General features: G+C 45.4%; 2 protein-coding genes across 7 annotated transcripts in view; one reads left to right on the top strand and one right to left on the bottom strand.

The window, feature by feature from the left end:
- LOC111253103 (paired box protein Pax-6-like) overlaps nt 1–16,278 on the bottom strand; it is a 68,864-nt gene that overhangs the window by 13,016 nt on the left and 39,570 nt on the right. For 3 of the 5 annotated variants that reach the window (XM_086993457.1, XM_086993458.1, XM_022812037.2), the window contains exons 3-6: nt 7,604–7,663; nt 6,738–6,903; nt 5,921–6,101; nt 3,595–4,009 (exon numbers count right to left, since the gene is read on the bottom strand). In XM_086993457.1, the coding sequence (XP_086849583.1) occupies nt 3,595–4,009; nt 5,921–6,101; nt 6,738–6,903; nt 7,604–7,663 (822 nt within the window). The remainder of the gene's footprint in view (nt 1–3,594; nt 4,010–5,920; nt 6,102–6,737; nt 6,904–7,603; nt 7,664–16,278) is intronic. The other 2 variants (XM_086993459.1, XM_086993460.1) reach the window with 1 other exon arrangement.
- Nucleotides 1–16,278, top strand: part of LOC111253097 (uncharacterized) — a 45,260-nt gene that overhangs the window by 26,585 nt on the left and 2,397 nt on the right. The gene's annotated exons all lie outside the window — the stretch shown is intronic.

The raw sequence follows: 16,278 nt of genomic DNA, 5'->3' as shown, positions 1-16,278 counted from the left end.
GACACTGGCGAGGAGTTGACGGAGACTGCGGCGCCAGGCATCGCAGCTCCACCAGCAGTCTAAGGCCTCGTACTAGTTCCAACGGCGCCGCTGGTCGAAACGCGCCGATGTCTGTCTGTCTGTCTGTCTGTCCACAGTTGACAACTTTCGTCCGTTAGGTTGTTGAGCTTCGGGCCGACGTCGTCTAGCCACCAACCCCCCTCCATTTGATTGTTCGTAGAGTGACAGCGTTAGCTGGCGCGGCCGTATGCTGCTAGCGGCCTACATCCCTACTTGCTAACATCGTACTAGCTATGACCGTCTGCTGTAGGACCATTACCATCCTCAAAGAGCCGGCAAGCCAACAGCTCCTCTAGTAATGCCACAACCACGACGCTTTTGATCGATCCGTTCTGCCTACCACGTCCCGTTGCCTTTTCTGTTCGATCTGATTTTGTTCTATTTACTGAGAGACCGTTTTTAACTTGCGCCGCGTCTGCTCCAAACTGTCGCTCTTCTCTATGCTTTGCTGTCTAAGTTGTTTAAAAGAGAAAAGCGCCAAACGGCCGAAAGAACGTCGCGTGGTGGGGATGTAGCAGTTCCTTCTTTTAGTCATAGCCTCTGTAATGCTGTGCTGTTTCCCGTGCAGAAGCTACTGCTACAACTGGGCCAGCCGGGTTGATTCTGCGCAGCTCCTGGCGGTGTTTATCGGCTTCATGCCTAACATTCGCTTCGCTAGGGTACGCTCTGACCTGCTTCGCTTTACTCCATCGTCGTTCGAGTGAGTTCGGATACGGATTCAGTTCCATTGTCAGATCCAACGAGAAAGGGATCAACGTATCTGTTGGGGCCGAGGGAATGACGGTGGCTTCGGCAGCAACGATAGAGGTGTCCGCAGCGTCGGTGGGTGATGGCGAATTTGGCTGCGTTCGCGATGGAGAGCGTGACCGACGAACACCCAGAGCGCCGTCAGAGAAAAGCTAGCTAAATCGGTAGAAAGAAAGCGATGCAGAAGAGGAATTGCGGGGCGAAGGCCGGGGTAAAAGGAGGGCTAGGAAAAAAAGAAGCAAAATATGAAGGGGCGACGACAGGCACTATGGCCTGTCGGAGTGGAACAGACAGCAAGCGATCCCTAGGCCTGCTCCGAATACTACTGCAGGAAGGAATACGCAGAACTAACTCCGGCATCTCATGTTAAGCTTCTCGTGTCAAGCCAACTCGCAGCGTCTGAGAGTTGGCTTGCTCAACCCCCTGCAAGGGAGATCTACTCTTTTCTTCGTTTCCCTACAATTCCCTCACTCGCGTCCTTACTCGACGTCCCTTTAGCCAGCCCATCTAGCCAAAATGCCCCGTTTTACGGCGCCGCCACTGTCGCTCTTTCTTTCGCTAAGCAGCTTGCTCCCTTCCTCCACCACTAGCGGTGCTGCTATTCTGCTTGGCCTGGTCGTCCTGTCTGGCGAATTCGGTCTGCATAGCAGGCCAGAGTAGTCGAAAGAGCACACGGAGGACCTGAGATGTGCTTATGGTAGCAGCGACGAAGACGACCGTTGCATAGTGTTGGTACTGCTGTGCTATCGCTGGATGGTTTTCTGCAGTGGCTGTCCCTCACTTTCCCGTTTGGGCGTTCATTCACTCGAGTGCTACAAGCCACGGAGCTCGCGTATACTTCCACTTGCGGTGGAGCTAGGCCAGCAAAGCTTGCCAGCGGCCCTAGGAGGGGAAAGGCTCTGTCGCCGTTTGGGGTTTTCGTGAAGAACTCTGGACTCTTAGCCTGAGGAAAATTTGGTAAAAGAGGACGGACGGCCAGGCAGAAGAGGGAATACCAGCAAGAAACGGAGGAAGAACATAGGGAAATTGCTGGCAACGTGTGAGGTACCGGTTCCTGAATTCGGCGCGTAGGCTGGTCGAGGCAGGGTGCCAATTCCGTTCGAACAATCTACTCTCTGCTGCTGTCGACTCCTTGGGCTGAATGGGCTGGGCTGTTTAGAATCTGGGTTTGGCTTCTCTGTTCACGCAGTACATTCCAGTTATCGTGGCTGAGGCAAAGCGGAGAAGACATGGTGGAGCCAGTAATGTGGACGAAGTAGGGCTGCCTTGGGATAGCCTTATAGTAACCGTTACAGTGGAAGTAGAAGTAGTACTAAGAGCTGTTGTTCTTGCTGCTGTTACCGAAGAATAGAGTACAACGGTCTTGCTATCGGTAAATTCTACTGGATCTTTCGATTTTCCGGCATCTACTTCGATTGGCTGACGCAAGACGTGCTCTGTTCAACCTCGAACCGCAGAACATTTGCAAACGACGGGAGCGACCAGAGATTATAACGACGGAAGATAATCAATGACAGTGTAACGCGACGGTAAGCGAGCAAGCTCGCCTAACTCTTCTCAGCAATGTGCACTTACTATTATCGAATAGTTTGGTACTTCGAAAAAACTATAAAAGGACGCACCAAGCAGAAAAAACAAGTTCGCTCAACAAATTTGGTATGCAACTGCCATAAAAATGGAACTCCAAATGCTTCTACGCTTAAAGATTAAAAATACCGCACCTTTATAGGTACAGCTCAAACGACAAGGAAGGTTTGAGCTGCGATGCGGGAGAGTTGAGATAAACGAACAAAGGTTCTTTGTTTTTTAGCACCGAGCTCATTAGATGACTTTGGATGACTATGTTAATCTTCTACGTACACGGATGCGTAATAAATGGTATAATTCATGTGAAATAGCAACTACCCTACATTTGTCAGCAAATAGAAAAATGTTGGTCGGATGCTACTAAAGCTTATTTCTTGCCTGACTTTTTCCTGGGAACACAGAAATTACAACTATGAACTCGTGGGTTTGGTGCCCAATTGAGGCTAACTGATTTCTACATACAAGTTGAGCTTTTAATTTCAGGTCAGTTCACCGTGCAATCACGGCTGAATATCACTACAATCTCTGATCATCTTATATAGATCGCTCCTTATCATGCCACAAGCACTATTGCCCATTACTGCAAAAATATAGGCGCCAAAAAAATGTTAGCTCCAGCTAAAAAAAAAAAAAACTGAAACATTCTAACGATATTTATTTACTTGCATGCATCATACTATATAATTGTTCTATATAATGTTCATTAGTGTTTCATGTCCATTCAATTTACCGTGCTTTCTGTATGTTGAAACACGAATTGGTATAGATTACTGGCGGCAGATGTTGAACTGGTTACGCTACGCCCACCTCTAAAGAGAATACTACATATTTCATTGCGTTAAACAGACCTTGATCGGGTTGCAATCCATACAGGTCTGGTTAAATCCTATTCCAAGAAACTCCTAGTTCATCTCGCACCCATTCAAAGATTATCTATCTGTCCAGATACACATAAACACCCTGAATAGAACAAATCTAAGTGATCATACAAATAAAATCACTATGGTAAAATGCTTTCGTTTGGACACCACTACTACCAATTCCTGTGCCGTTAAAAATACAAATTGAGCGAACTCTGTCGAATCTAATGCCAGACGAACTACTGAACCCAAGCAAGAACCGTTAAACCAGTCCAACTATATAATCGAACAAAGTTCTATACGAAAAATTAGATAGATCTTCGCTATCGTATAAACCTACCGTTTCTACCTTTTTTCGTATCGCCGTTGAGGTGAACGCTGTGCAGGCTGCCTGGCAACGCCGTCGGCGGCGCTACCGATGTCTGCAGCGGGAGTGGACTATGTTTTGGTGCGGGTGAAAGATGGCCGCTGTGTGCCCCGTGACCACCCGCATGCGTCGGGTTGTAGCCAGCCGATGGGGCGGCAGTCGCTGTGAGTCCACCGAACAGACCCCCATTACCGGGATGATACCACGGATTATGGGTCGTCGGTGGCCACGAGCTTCCGTTGAGCATGCGCAACTTATCGCAGACGTTCGTTGGACTGGCCGCGCAAGCGACATCGGCGCTGCCCAACGTTGCATTGGGGCTGCCAGACGTGCTATGCTGCTCCTTCTGCGCGGCGATGTTGCGCAAAACGCGGTTGATTGACGAAACCTGTAATGGCGTCAGCGCGCGATGATGAACAGAGCAGCAGAGAAAAGGACAAACTGTATAAGGATCAAGAAACGCGCTAAATCGCAAGCCTGCGATGGTGCAGTGGTAAAGTATCGGCCTACTAAACTTAAAGGCACATGGTGGCCTAATTGCGAAACCGGTTATGAACACGTTCTATTTTGTGCTAGTAAAGACCGTCTGCTAAGCCAGTACCGACCGTAAAACTTGAATCACATCGAGTGATTGTTAAATAGCAAATGGTAGAGAGTAAATGTTGCTCTAGGAAATTTAGCGGTAAAATGCCTCATATGATCTCTACTTGTCACGGCGGTCTGAGCCGGCAGCATGTGAAGGCAATAATTTGATAACGAATTTCATTGTATGCTGGGTTTTCCTTCATGATTATTCTATGTTCTCTATAATATGTTATCTATATATTGAGTGTTGTCTTCCGTATACCTTGCTGATAAAAGCAAAACGCCACGTCGGAGAAGATATCTAAAATGTGGATGTAAACAGTTTTACCCTGGCAGGACATCGAAAAGACTCTAGTTGGGGTAGAAAGAGCGAGTAGCACTTACAGGCGCCGGGTAAATACATTTCCTCTTAGGCGTTCAGTAAAGATCGTATAATTGTATTAGATACGGCGCACCAGCAGCAGCAGCAGTGGCAAAAATGAGCTTCTTACATCAATCGCTAAAGCATCTCTACGAAGTACAGACGTTTAGAATTCTATTAACGTTAAATACTTGTATGCACGCAACACTTACACTTTCGACATCCTTCTCTATGATAGTAGCTAACGTTCTTCTTATAACTATGGAGTATTAAATAATTAAGCCGTACTTCAAGGTCTACCACCGCCACCACAACTCGTCGCCTCGATAGCTAATTCCTGAAGAATCCCGGGCGATCAACTCTATTTCGTTCGCCATCGACTAAGCTATATCATTAGTTATAATAGTTCATCATCAGGTTGTAGCGGAAGCCGGCGCTATCGAGCAAGGACCAGAAAGAAAAATGATGTGACGCTAGTTGATCTGACACCATTACCGCCCACGGAAAAGTTAACACACCCATGGATCAGGGGTTTAGACGACAATCCTCTTAGAATGCGAAGTTGAACTTCTAAAGGACAACTTTTTTTGCTGGTTTTCTCTGCTTCTCTTTTGTTCTCCAGCCTCGAAGCGTTCTCATCCGTCCGCTTAATTTTGGCGTCGCTGTCATGATTGCGCTCCGGCCTGTTTCGGTATTGGTTGCCATTTCGATGGAAGGACCTCTCCAGTAGTACGGAAATAAGACTAGTAATTGTTGCTTTGCCGAGAAGCAGAACTCTGTTATGAAGCAATACCTATGATACATCTATTCATCTTTGACACATCGTCTGGAAAAGGAAGAATTCTCCCCCTGGTATGATGTTTCATTTGCACGTGCCAAAGGGTGGGTATGTAAGTGTGCCGACCGGTAGATTGGGTTGGATCGCACTGGGCTAAATTGCGACAACCCAGTTAGCAAGAACGATCGAAGAATGGCAGCGTAAAGCCACTTGTGTGTAAAGCGATCTTCAGTGGTCAAGTGGATCACGATTACAAAAAACTGACTTTCACCTATGTCTGTTGGTTGCTCCCACTTGTTGTTGCGAACACAGTCTCACAAACTGGGCTCCACATTTGGGTTTGTATGTTTAGTTCTACACGATATACGATTTCGTCTAAGCCATCGTGACCGCAAAGCGAAAGGGGTCATATATGCTTTACGACAAATACAAGTGGAGTGCTGACGGTGACTGCCTTGGTTGCTCGATGGAACTTGTTTACGTACTTACCTATTACTTTCATTGCTGCAATTTTATTTCGACAAAAAATCTGCTCAGTCAAACGAACTTTGAAGTGCATAGCAAGAATCACTTACGGACGGAACGTTGTCATTGTTACAGACGCCCTCAGAAAGCAATCGGTCACGGATCTCCCAGGCGAAGATAGACGGGCACTCACGCTTGTAATCGGCAATCTTGTTAACCACATCGGGCGTCGCCACGCGCGGCTTCGAGCCGCCGATCGCACGCGGCCGGATCGAGCCCGTTTCGTAGTACCTGTAGTTTTAAGGGGATTTTTTAATATTTATAAAAAGTCAAACGTAGCAACAAATGAGGATGGCCGTAAGGATAATCCAGTCATTGCTTCTTGGTTGTATAGAGTTTAAGCTATATGGATATACCGAGAGTGTTCCTCGTTGCTTTGATTGGAACTCCTGCCTATTCAGAAACTTAACTTCGAATCGAAACGGTTTAAAATGACCGAATTCTCTATGACGAATGAACTAAAAATCAATACCGAAATACAAAAATAGGTTTTGTGATGGCTTTTACATAACCTATTGAGGGTGAAGTGTAGTGTACGATTAACAAATCAATCTGACTATTTTCCACAATCGAGTGCTAGAACTCAATCCGCTACTTAAAGTTACAGAAAAAGGAACCTTCACCTGGTCGGACACTGTTAACGCTATTTACTACTATCACGGATTTCCGAGTAGTGTTTCTAGACTACGTGCTAGATGCTGGCAACTAATGGTTTGCTTTACGTTGCTTTTAACTAATATCATCAGCTATGCACAAATGACTGTGAATGTTTATGATTTAAATCTTCAGATACACGTTTATATACAGAATGCGTTAAATTTCGGCAACTTTAAAGAGAAGTGTCGGTAGGGCCGTATTAGTACTAACCGTCCGAGGATCTTGGAGACACATCCATTGGAGACCTGCAGGATGCGTGAGATGTCACAGGGCCGAGCGCCACTGTGGGCAAGCTCGACGATCTTTTGACGCGTCGAGTCCGGGAGAGGTCGACCGTTCACGTACACACCGCCCAGCTGGTTGATGCCACTGTGCCCTATAACCCCCCATATATGCACATCTGAGTAGGTAAAATAATCATTCAAGCCACAGCCCACTATATTAGCGTAAGTGCTGTTCGACGATAGCAATTATTCAGTAAAATGATGAGACGAGATAAAAAAAAATTGTCGAATATTCAAAAGGCCCGACGTTACCATCAACTAGAAGCAGCTACTAGATACTACGCCGTTGTCTTAATTATAGACGGTTAGAATGCACGCCGATTCCATTAACTACTGCATAATCTAATAATGTTCGACCCAGGTATTCCTATATGGTTTACTCTATCAAAATCGGTGTAAACAAGGTTAACAATAGGGTTTCTGGCGCATCATCTCGTTTGTGGTGCATCTTTCATTCGGTGGGTCAGTTCAGTGGGACATATCTACCTCGAAACACGTTATTTTGCTCCCATTCATGTCCTGTCTGTTACAACGCTTGTTCGATCATTCAGAAAACTTGACATTGATACGATATAAAATCAATTACTTTTCGTTGTCGCTGATACATTTGATTGAACTGGCGCTGTTTCTGTTACGTAGGCCAAAACAGGCGTATTCTATGTTATCCATAGTAAATACTCGGAGAAGCATTACTATGGTGCGGTAACCAGGCTACCCAGAGTTGATGGAATTTGCTGCCCTCATTGGTCACCCGAATATTTATTAAAAGTAATTAACAAAGCTTTAACGAACCAGGCTCGGTGGGACCGATCAGGTGTGTGCCGGATGAAACGTGGCAGCCTTTGTAGATATCTGTAAGGTCAAACAAATGGAATCATTACGTAAGATAACCTTTCATTGTAAAGCGTTACGGTACTTCAATGGCACAGTTCGGTGATGCAAATCTTAAGCAAAGTCTGCCTTCAGTTTCATTCTGGCAAGCATCGCCCGCCCGCGCAACTAGGTAAACACGCATTTCCACGAGATAGACTAAGAAAGAAGGCCAATGCCTATTCAGACAAGTTCTATTTATAATTCAATCCAATTAACCAAAGTCTATAATCGTGCAAAATTCTGAAATGGTAATCGAATGAATCTATCTCATTTATTTCATTTAAGGACTTCTAATCTCGGTGCGCATTTTAAATCGTACCAGATTTTTATGTTTCTTCACAATCACTATAAATTCACACATATTGGAGATCTCTTTTGACGAACCTCATCAACAGACCTTTGTTTCTTTACCCCATAGCGTTTTTTCACGCGGAAATATGTAACACTACATGCACCAGCGTTTTGTTTCTTCTATCATTTTGTTACTAAGGCTTCCGATAGGGCTGCCCACTTCTTGGGCCACCCACGCTACTCGAAGCGAAAGTAAGTGGTTTGTGGCCGCCTTTCTACGGTCGTTTAGCACAGCCGACGCACAACATCCCATTCTAAATATCACGGTCTGGCCGGATAGTCGCTAGTCACATGCTGAGAGCAACAGTCCCTCGTGCCACTGTCCGCGCACGATTACTATAACGTCCAGCATTACTGGCGTTCGTTGGTAACTCGATGGTGCATGTCCTGTGTTCATTCCACCTTCTATATAGGGAAAGCAAGGCCGTCAGTCGTCGGTTTATCTGGGTCTCTGAAGTAGCAGCATAGCAAGTACCTCCTGACCTGCATGTATCCAGGACGAATAGGATACCTGCGAGGAACCGATACAGGATAGAATGGCTTTCAGCTGATTCCTGTATAGATTGCAACTAGGGTCGCGTGAGAGACACGTGCTAGCTGGCAGTGAAGCTGCTTCAAGGACACGCGTCCGCGCAGGTCCGCTCTAGCTGCCGACTGCAACCATCACGACTGCCGCCCTCCACTAACCGGCAAATCGCCTGGTATTACTAACATAATAGTATGTAAAGGAACGTACGAGCCAGTGAAGGCAAGAGTAACGATTGCAACTTGGTCGCAGTCTTCATGAATCGTCTTCACGAAGATAGAAACAAGAACGCCTATAATTTCGCCGAGGAGGAATATGTTTCCATCGTTCCTCTGCTAGAGACGTTTGGCCAAGCCTGGCAGGACTCAAACTGGACTTGGCGGCGGGCACAACGAGTGTGGTGCGAACAACGCCTCGGCGGTGTAGCGAGCATCGTTTGCATACATGCTTATAGATGTAAGGGTGAATGCGTACAGCCTGTGGATACGCAGTCGTGCAGGCACCATGGATGTGGTTTAGTCTGAGATTTGGGGAACGCGAGAAGCTGCTTGCTGTCTTCGGCAGCTTGTTGTCGCTCTGGTCCTATCGTCAAAACCGAACCGACCCAACAGTGCCATTGCGGCCAGTGCAATCTGAGATTTAACTGATAGTGATGGTCGTGTGTGGGTGATACTAGAGGCGATAACAAGGCAACAGGATTGACCCAGGTGAGAAGGAGACATATATATACAATAGGCGCATGGCGTCCAGGGTAGATTATAGCACGCAAAGGAATGACGAACGAAGAAAATGGCCAAAGCCGGTAAATAAGCACCGCATTTAGGCATGAAATAAGTGTAATAATGCTGAATTGGTTGAGAATGAATGATGTCGTAGCAGACAAATCACCTAATGTTGTACAATTAGGCTATTTTTAGCTTCAGACACGAGCGGTTTGCTCCTGACTCCTAGAGAGTTTTATGTAACTGAAGTTGTTCAGCGCGTATTCTATCTTTTATTGGGTAAAATTGAGAAAGGGTTCTTCATCTCGATTATCTTCGTCCGCTTCGACGAAACAGTCTTTGGAAGTGTTATCCTGATGAGCACGTTACTGTTCGTACCCCGTTCTCACCCATCACATATAATGATTAAACCTAAAAAAAACATATTGGGCCGACTAACAGTGTGCCCAACTAATTAGCTAGATTTCCCCTGAAGAATGTAGTGATTCGTCTACATCTGCCTGACCTGAGCATTTTTAATTTGCCCTTCACAATCAAGTCAGATGATTTATACCAGAACCCAACCATTGAAACTACGCTATTTTTACTAATAGCTTGCATTGTAATTTCGCTAGTAAGTTCGCTAGTACTATACAACTGTTACGACCCGAGATTTGCGTACTAGATATTAGTAAGTTTCCATTGAAGACATCATCCTAAAGGTGGATGGCGGGAAGCAATTAAGCCATTCAATTATCATTTTACGTATTTCTATAGGCCCAAACTACAACTCCAATTCGTCGCTGTCGTTATCTGAGCGATGAATCACCGTCGCTAGGGTGTTTGCAATTTTATGAATCAGGGTCTATCTCTTGACAGCTCCTGCTGCACAGGGACGACCAAATGTCTCCATATAGAACCGGAGCGCACAGAGGTATAAAGACACAGGGCTAAAGACCTGAGGTCCCGTCCTTCTTGCACTGAACAGGGGGTCACAAACAGAAGAAGGCGATTTAAACACTGACGCCTAAGCTGCAGCAGAAGCTGCAGGATCATACGGGGGAGCGACAACTTCGCCCCATATGACCGTGCGAGGGAGTGCTCGTCATCCTGTTCCATGATACTTCTATGTCGTTGGTGCTTAGGATCGAGCAGGCCGAGGTTCATGTGAGTAGTAGCAACCGATTGCAGCCTCAGGCTGGGAACGCTCGCAGGCCAGAGGCGGCCGATGTGGCTCGTGCAATATTTGCCACCTACATACAATTACACTGCTAATATGCTCATTCCTTATTTATTGTATACGTACTGTTAAGATTTGATCATGCTATTTAGGTCTTTGCTGTTCTGTCTGTTACGTCTACGTTTAAGCAAGATAAACATTTAATAGCCTAGCCCATGTAAAGCGAAGTCGCTCAGAAGATTTTCAGCTAAATCGTCGCGATAATTCGATCGAGATATGAGAAACGATCGTATGACAGACGCATTCCGGTTGTATACGATGTCATGCTGGCGTTCTTAAGCGATCTTTCCGAATTCAAATGCATTATATTGATTTACACAATCGCCTTTACTGTCTTGTTTATAATTCGCTGAGCCGACACCGGACTGCCCTCCAATAATATTCAAAACCTCTACGGATATACATCTATTCGCTAGTTTATGAAACACTACCTTGTTCTAATCGCTGTTACTTATTTTGTTGCGGCAATAACGAAACACTGTTTTTCACCAACCCCTTTCCTCTCCCCCTTAAACACGATAATCAATAACAAAATAGTTGAACAAATCCTTATGACAGACAATCGGCTGGTTTTTGAATTAGACCGGTGATCCAACGAGTCCTTAACAGCGTGTACTCGACCAAACACAGAGTTAGCTTGAAGGGTACGTAGACACCCCGCGGAGCGCTCGTCAGTTGGCGATATGTCTACTGTTTTTGTTTATTGTTTAAAAGACATTACGAATACTGGAGGACGCACAAATTCAATCTGGCCAATCTCTATGTATGTCTATTCTTTCATCACTCCGATCATCGTTCGGCTTCACTGGGACGTGCGGCCTCAGAGTGCCGTCTCGTTTTGTATCAAGATGAACAATATTATTAGTAATCTTTTATGTGTGTTTTTTTAGCTGGCTAATATATGCTAGGTTACGTCGTACGAGTTTTGTACCAGATTTGCGAAACTCTGCCCTTAAGCGATTGTTTGTCCTTACACCTTCCTTCGTCTGTCTCCTTGTCTGTGCGTCCCTTGAAAAGCTCTCCCAAATAAAGTAAATTTGTAACGTTTATGTAACTGTTACTTAGTTTACTGCAAAGCACATAATTTTTCGCCTCTTGCCCATTATTAGAGTTTCATTATTAGAGAAAGTACAATTTCTTCACAAACCTGTACTTCTTACCCGCGTGACCCCTTGAAAAGTCAATATATTATTAGATCAAGGACGTAATGTTGTTTAGTTGCCAACAGCTTACGCCTTCGTTGTTGCTGAGGCATTGCTCGTGAACCACCTTTTCTTCCCGTCAAAAAAACAATTCTCAAACCCAGCCGTGCCGTCATATTAAAAAACGGATGAATTTACAGTGGGCAACTCCTCGGCCGTAGAAAAACTGTGAAAGGTCGTCTGCTATTCGATAGGAATCCTTCAACTTTTTTTGGCTTAAGTATGCTTTTGAAACGATATACGGACGATACCACCATCATATACCATGCACCCATGTGTCGTTACCTGTAATAACGCACCAAGGCTCTGAATGAAATCAACGCATCTGTGCATGCGTCACGGATGTCCTAAAACAGTTTTTAGGATATACCATGAGTTTTTTTTTTAACTTTCTGCACGTCCCCGTCCGGCCTCGATATGAAATTTTGTCTTTAGGTTTTCCTCGTACAAGTCAAACTGTTAGTACTACTTGTACGCGCGGACTTGACTCATAGCCTGGGCTCGAAAACCGTTTGTAAAATTGGCGCCACATGTGAGCGTTTTGATTTCGTTAGTAACACAGAACAGGATGCTCGGTTTTCGTATGTCAGAATAAAAAATGGACGGTAGCCGATCCATTCAAACAGCTGGAACAATATAAAGCACACGTTTAAATGCTCTGAAATATATTCAGTCGATGCCAAGCAAGTACGGTATCTCAAACCCGGTCACAACTCAGCAATGTTCAGATTTTTATCGATCGATTTAGAATTTTTTTTTTCTTTGTACAGGTAACAACTACAATTTTGATTGTTGCACACGATCTATCTCTACCGATTTCTTCTAAAGTTCGTCAGCAATGTTATGTTCGATCCCGTTTACCGCTGCGGGTATTTCCATTGAATTTTTGCCCATTTTCTGCCGTTTCGTACTGTTCGAAATTGTTCAAGCGTTTTTAAAGGAGATAGGAGCAGGTTCAAATATCGTCTATTTCACCCTGTTTTATTTATGATCACAAAAAGACGCATCGATCCACAGGTTTAACTGCAAGAAAGTTCCACTGTAATTAGCCCAACCTATAGTATCCGCAAACCCGGCAAAACTAACAAGACCACACCTATCCCGTTCTAACATTCTGAGCTTTTAGCGTGATTGAGTACACGCACGCCCTATGAGTCCCATCCGATTCATAAACGAGGGTGTTCGTTGATTCGCTTAATTCTGCATTAAACAGTGTAAATTAATTGATAACGATGTTAATAATCATCAACAGCACTAGTAGCGGCAGCAGGCGCGGGATCGTCAACATCCTCCACATCAGCAGGACCACAGCATCCGCTGTAGTAAGTCGTTTGACGAACGCGACACTGAAGGTGGATTCTGGGCCGAGATAGCGAGGCGGTTCGTAAAAGCCAGATAGGACAGAAGCAAGCAAGAAGGTTCTCTTGCGAACGCAGAAGTTTGCTAGCACCGACCATGCAGGGGCTGCTACTGCCACTTCTGTGGCCGTTGTGATTTGATTGTGGTGGGGCCATTGCGCTAGAAGCGGCTCGCGCTGCAGTTATCGTTGCAGTTGAGTGGAGATGGTGGCAGAATGATGCACAGCGGGAGGGCACTCGGGCGGCGCCATACCAGAGAGGATTCCAAAGAGCTCCTTCACTTTATCATATGCGGCTACGACAACCATTGCACCCGCCCGGCTAAACCTCCGCAAAGCCATCATACCCTCTTTCTCTTTGGTTTCCTGTATGTTTTGGGCCCTTTCCTCACCACCAAGCACCCCAACCCGACCCCCAATTTTGTGCCTTGCCATTTTCCACCCCCTCCCCCACCCATCCTCCTCTCTCTCTCTCTCTCTCTCTCTTATGGTCGCCCTCAGAGATCCGATCTTTGATGGGGATCAATGCTGGGCGGAAGCTGAGAGAGATGGGGAGGAAAAATTTACATTGCACACCGAGAATTTCCTTCAACAGCTTTCGACTCTGGGATAGAATGACTGTTGTACCTCCAGCCCCGTCTACCCCAGAGAGCAGCATGACACAGCTGCATGCTGGATAATGGAGAGCAGCGTTCCCGATTGCTTACCAATCGACAAATGCGAAAAAATTATAGAGGTCCGGACTGCTCGAATCGAGCTAGCTAACTTGTACGGATGGTGCGAAGACATGTATAGTGTAACTTGTGGGAACAGTTTGTTAGGGCAAGCTAGGTTCAATACAATTCTATCTATTATGTGAAGGCTACGCTCAAGGTGGTAAGTTGGGTAAATTTTAAGCACTTTCAATCGCTAAAATCCCTTCAAGGTCTACTCTTGCCGATGCGGAGTTTCATCCAACCTACGGAGGTTTTTACAAGACCAAATATTGCGTCCATTGATATTAATTTCTTATGACTTCAATATGATGCTTGGCTACTAGCTCTGTCGTTCGTTGGAGTTTTCTAAATGCCGATAGAAGAACGGCTTCGCTCCACGTTTATACCACAATATGGCGGATTAATCGTCCCCGAAATTTCGTTTACGTTTCGTTACGTTGCATTGCTAGAAATACACAGCCGGCTAACATCCTATTAATTAACATATTATTGATTGAAAACTAATAGGAAATTGCCAAACACAGCGCCAGTGAAAAAAATCTCCTCATCTTAGTAAACTGGACAGGGGTTGGAAGACCTTCAAATAGCCTGATTAGTATTCACTTAATCCGATAAGACGAACGACGTTCTACGAAAACGAACACGAATACGTACTGAGCATGCAACTAAGCTCTAAAGTACAATATGTCACGAAGTGGGTGGGAATCCTATGCCCTCTATAATCAGCGTGAAACACGAGGCTATTTGAAAGCCATTGCTTGTTTTTTGATGCGGTCCGAAGAAATATAAAGACTTACGTAGGTATCACTCGATTGTAGACGCGTCTCCGTAGACGTTAATGATTTAGATATATTACACTTTTAATTCTTCGTTTTAGAGATCTAATAACGGTGTTATATACAGCCTTAATGAGTCCATCGACAATGTATAGGCCAACGTATACTTTAGCCAGCTTTAAGTACGTATCTATCCTTGCATAGAAGAGGCCTACTGATAACTCAGCGAAGCTTCCGAACGAGACATTTTTGACTCCAGCTGACAAGGCAACATTAAGTCAGCATACTTTAATATTCCTACGGTTGGACCTTCTTCAAAATGACGTTGACTTCAAAATGATGATTAGACCAATGAGCGTAATGAACAAATCGAGAAGGGCGTTTCAAAACGTTCGTGACGCAGAGGCGTATCTGACTAAATTTATCGAAATCGGCCATTTAGCAGTAAACTCGCTAGCTTACTCCGAGACGAAGTCTAGCTGCTCGATTCAAAGCCCTGAGCCGGCAACCCCGAGCAGAACTTTGATGGTTAAATTTGAATTTATTTCATGTATAGGTACATATGCATTAATGGATACCACTTGAATGGCGCGGTCACAGGTACTAGTGCCCAAAAGTAATACATAAAAAATTATTTTTAGAGGAAATCTCTTGCTGACCTCGCTGACGCGGTCCCGATCGTCGTACATTATGCGTACTTTGAACAGGCTTTGTTATAGAGAACGTTCGTGAAGATGGTGCTTCATAAGTTTAATGACGGCTGCCAATGGCGTGTTAGAGGTAATTTCACATGTGATAGACTGTCTAAATTCGACGATCGCAGCATAAAAAGGACTGTCGAATGTATCGGTAAACAGTGGCTATGTGTCATGCGGGTTATTTGGAGCAACTTCATAAGTTTACCACTTTTTAACGATAGTCCGCCTTCTTCTAGCCGGTGAGCCTATTATAGGCATCTGCTACACCGAACTCGATCCCGACGCTATGGTGTCATCTATAATGCAATCTTATTTCGTACGGAATGTATCACACGGCCGTGAATAGCGGGGCGGATCAGTGCTTGTATATGGCTGGATATTCAGACCATCAGAGTTAATTAAATCCGGATATACATGGATACGTTGATTGACAAAATCGCGAGAGGCATATAGCGAAAGCCAAAGCGACCGACAAGCCAGCAAAGCTTAGTGTCGCTGTCGGCTGGGCCTATTTCCTGCGACATTTTCTTTTCCCGCGAATCGTGTCAACCTCTTGCGCCACCTTTTCGCTCTTCGATTGCTCACGTCAACAAAGCCGACAGACTCGGCCTTTGTTTTCAGCATTCGACAACAATCAACTATCGGTCGTACTCCAAACTTCAAGACGACCTCTCCGGCACTAGGCTCATTCGTCGCTACCAGAAATAGGATGCTTCCTTTATTTGTGCGTTTCCGTGGCCGCTGCAAATCTCGACCAGGTCAGCCTTCTCTCGATTTCGCCCGCAGAGCGCACACAACGGCACAATGCGCCGCAGACCGTAGAAAGTTTGGCTAGCGACAAGCTGAGTGACTGCGTCGCCACCGTCAACGCCGTACAGTTACTACATTTACCACTGGTATTACCACCAACGGCGCGAGTATTACAGAGTTGGCACCACTTCTATGGCTGTTGTATGACTACTGCCTGACCCAGTACCGCTTCCGCTGCTACTGCTGCCGCCGCCGCTGCCGCCGCAGCCGCCAGCTG

This window comes from Varroa destructor, unplaced genomic scaffold, assembly GCF_002443255.2.
Source record: "Varroa destructor unplaced genomic scaffold, Vdes_3.0 BEIS01000006.1, whole genome shotgun sequence".
In the NCBI taxonomy this organism is placed as follows: domain Eukaryota; kingdom Metazoa; phylum Arthropoda; class Arachnida; order Mesostigmata; family Varroidae; genus Varroa; species Varroa destructor.
The sequence above is the reverse complement of the archived record's forward strand: the minus strand, read 5'-3'. Positions and strand labels throughout refer to the sequence as shown.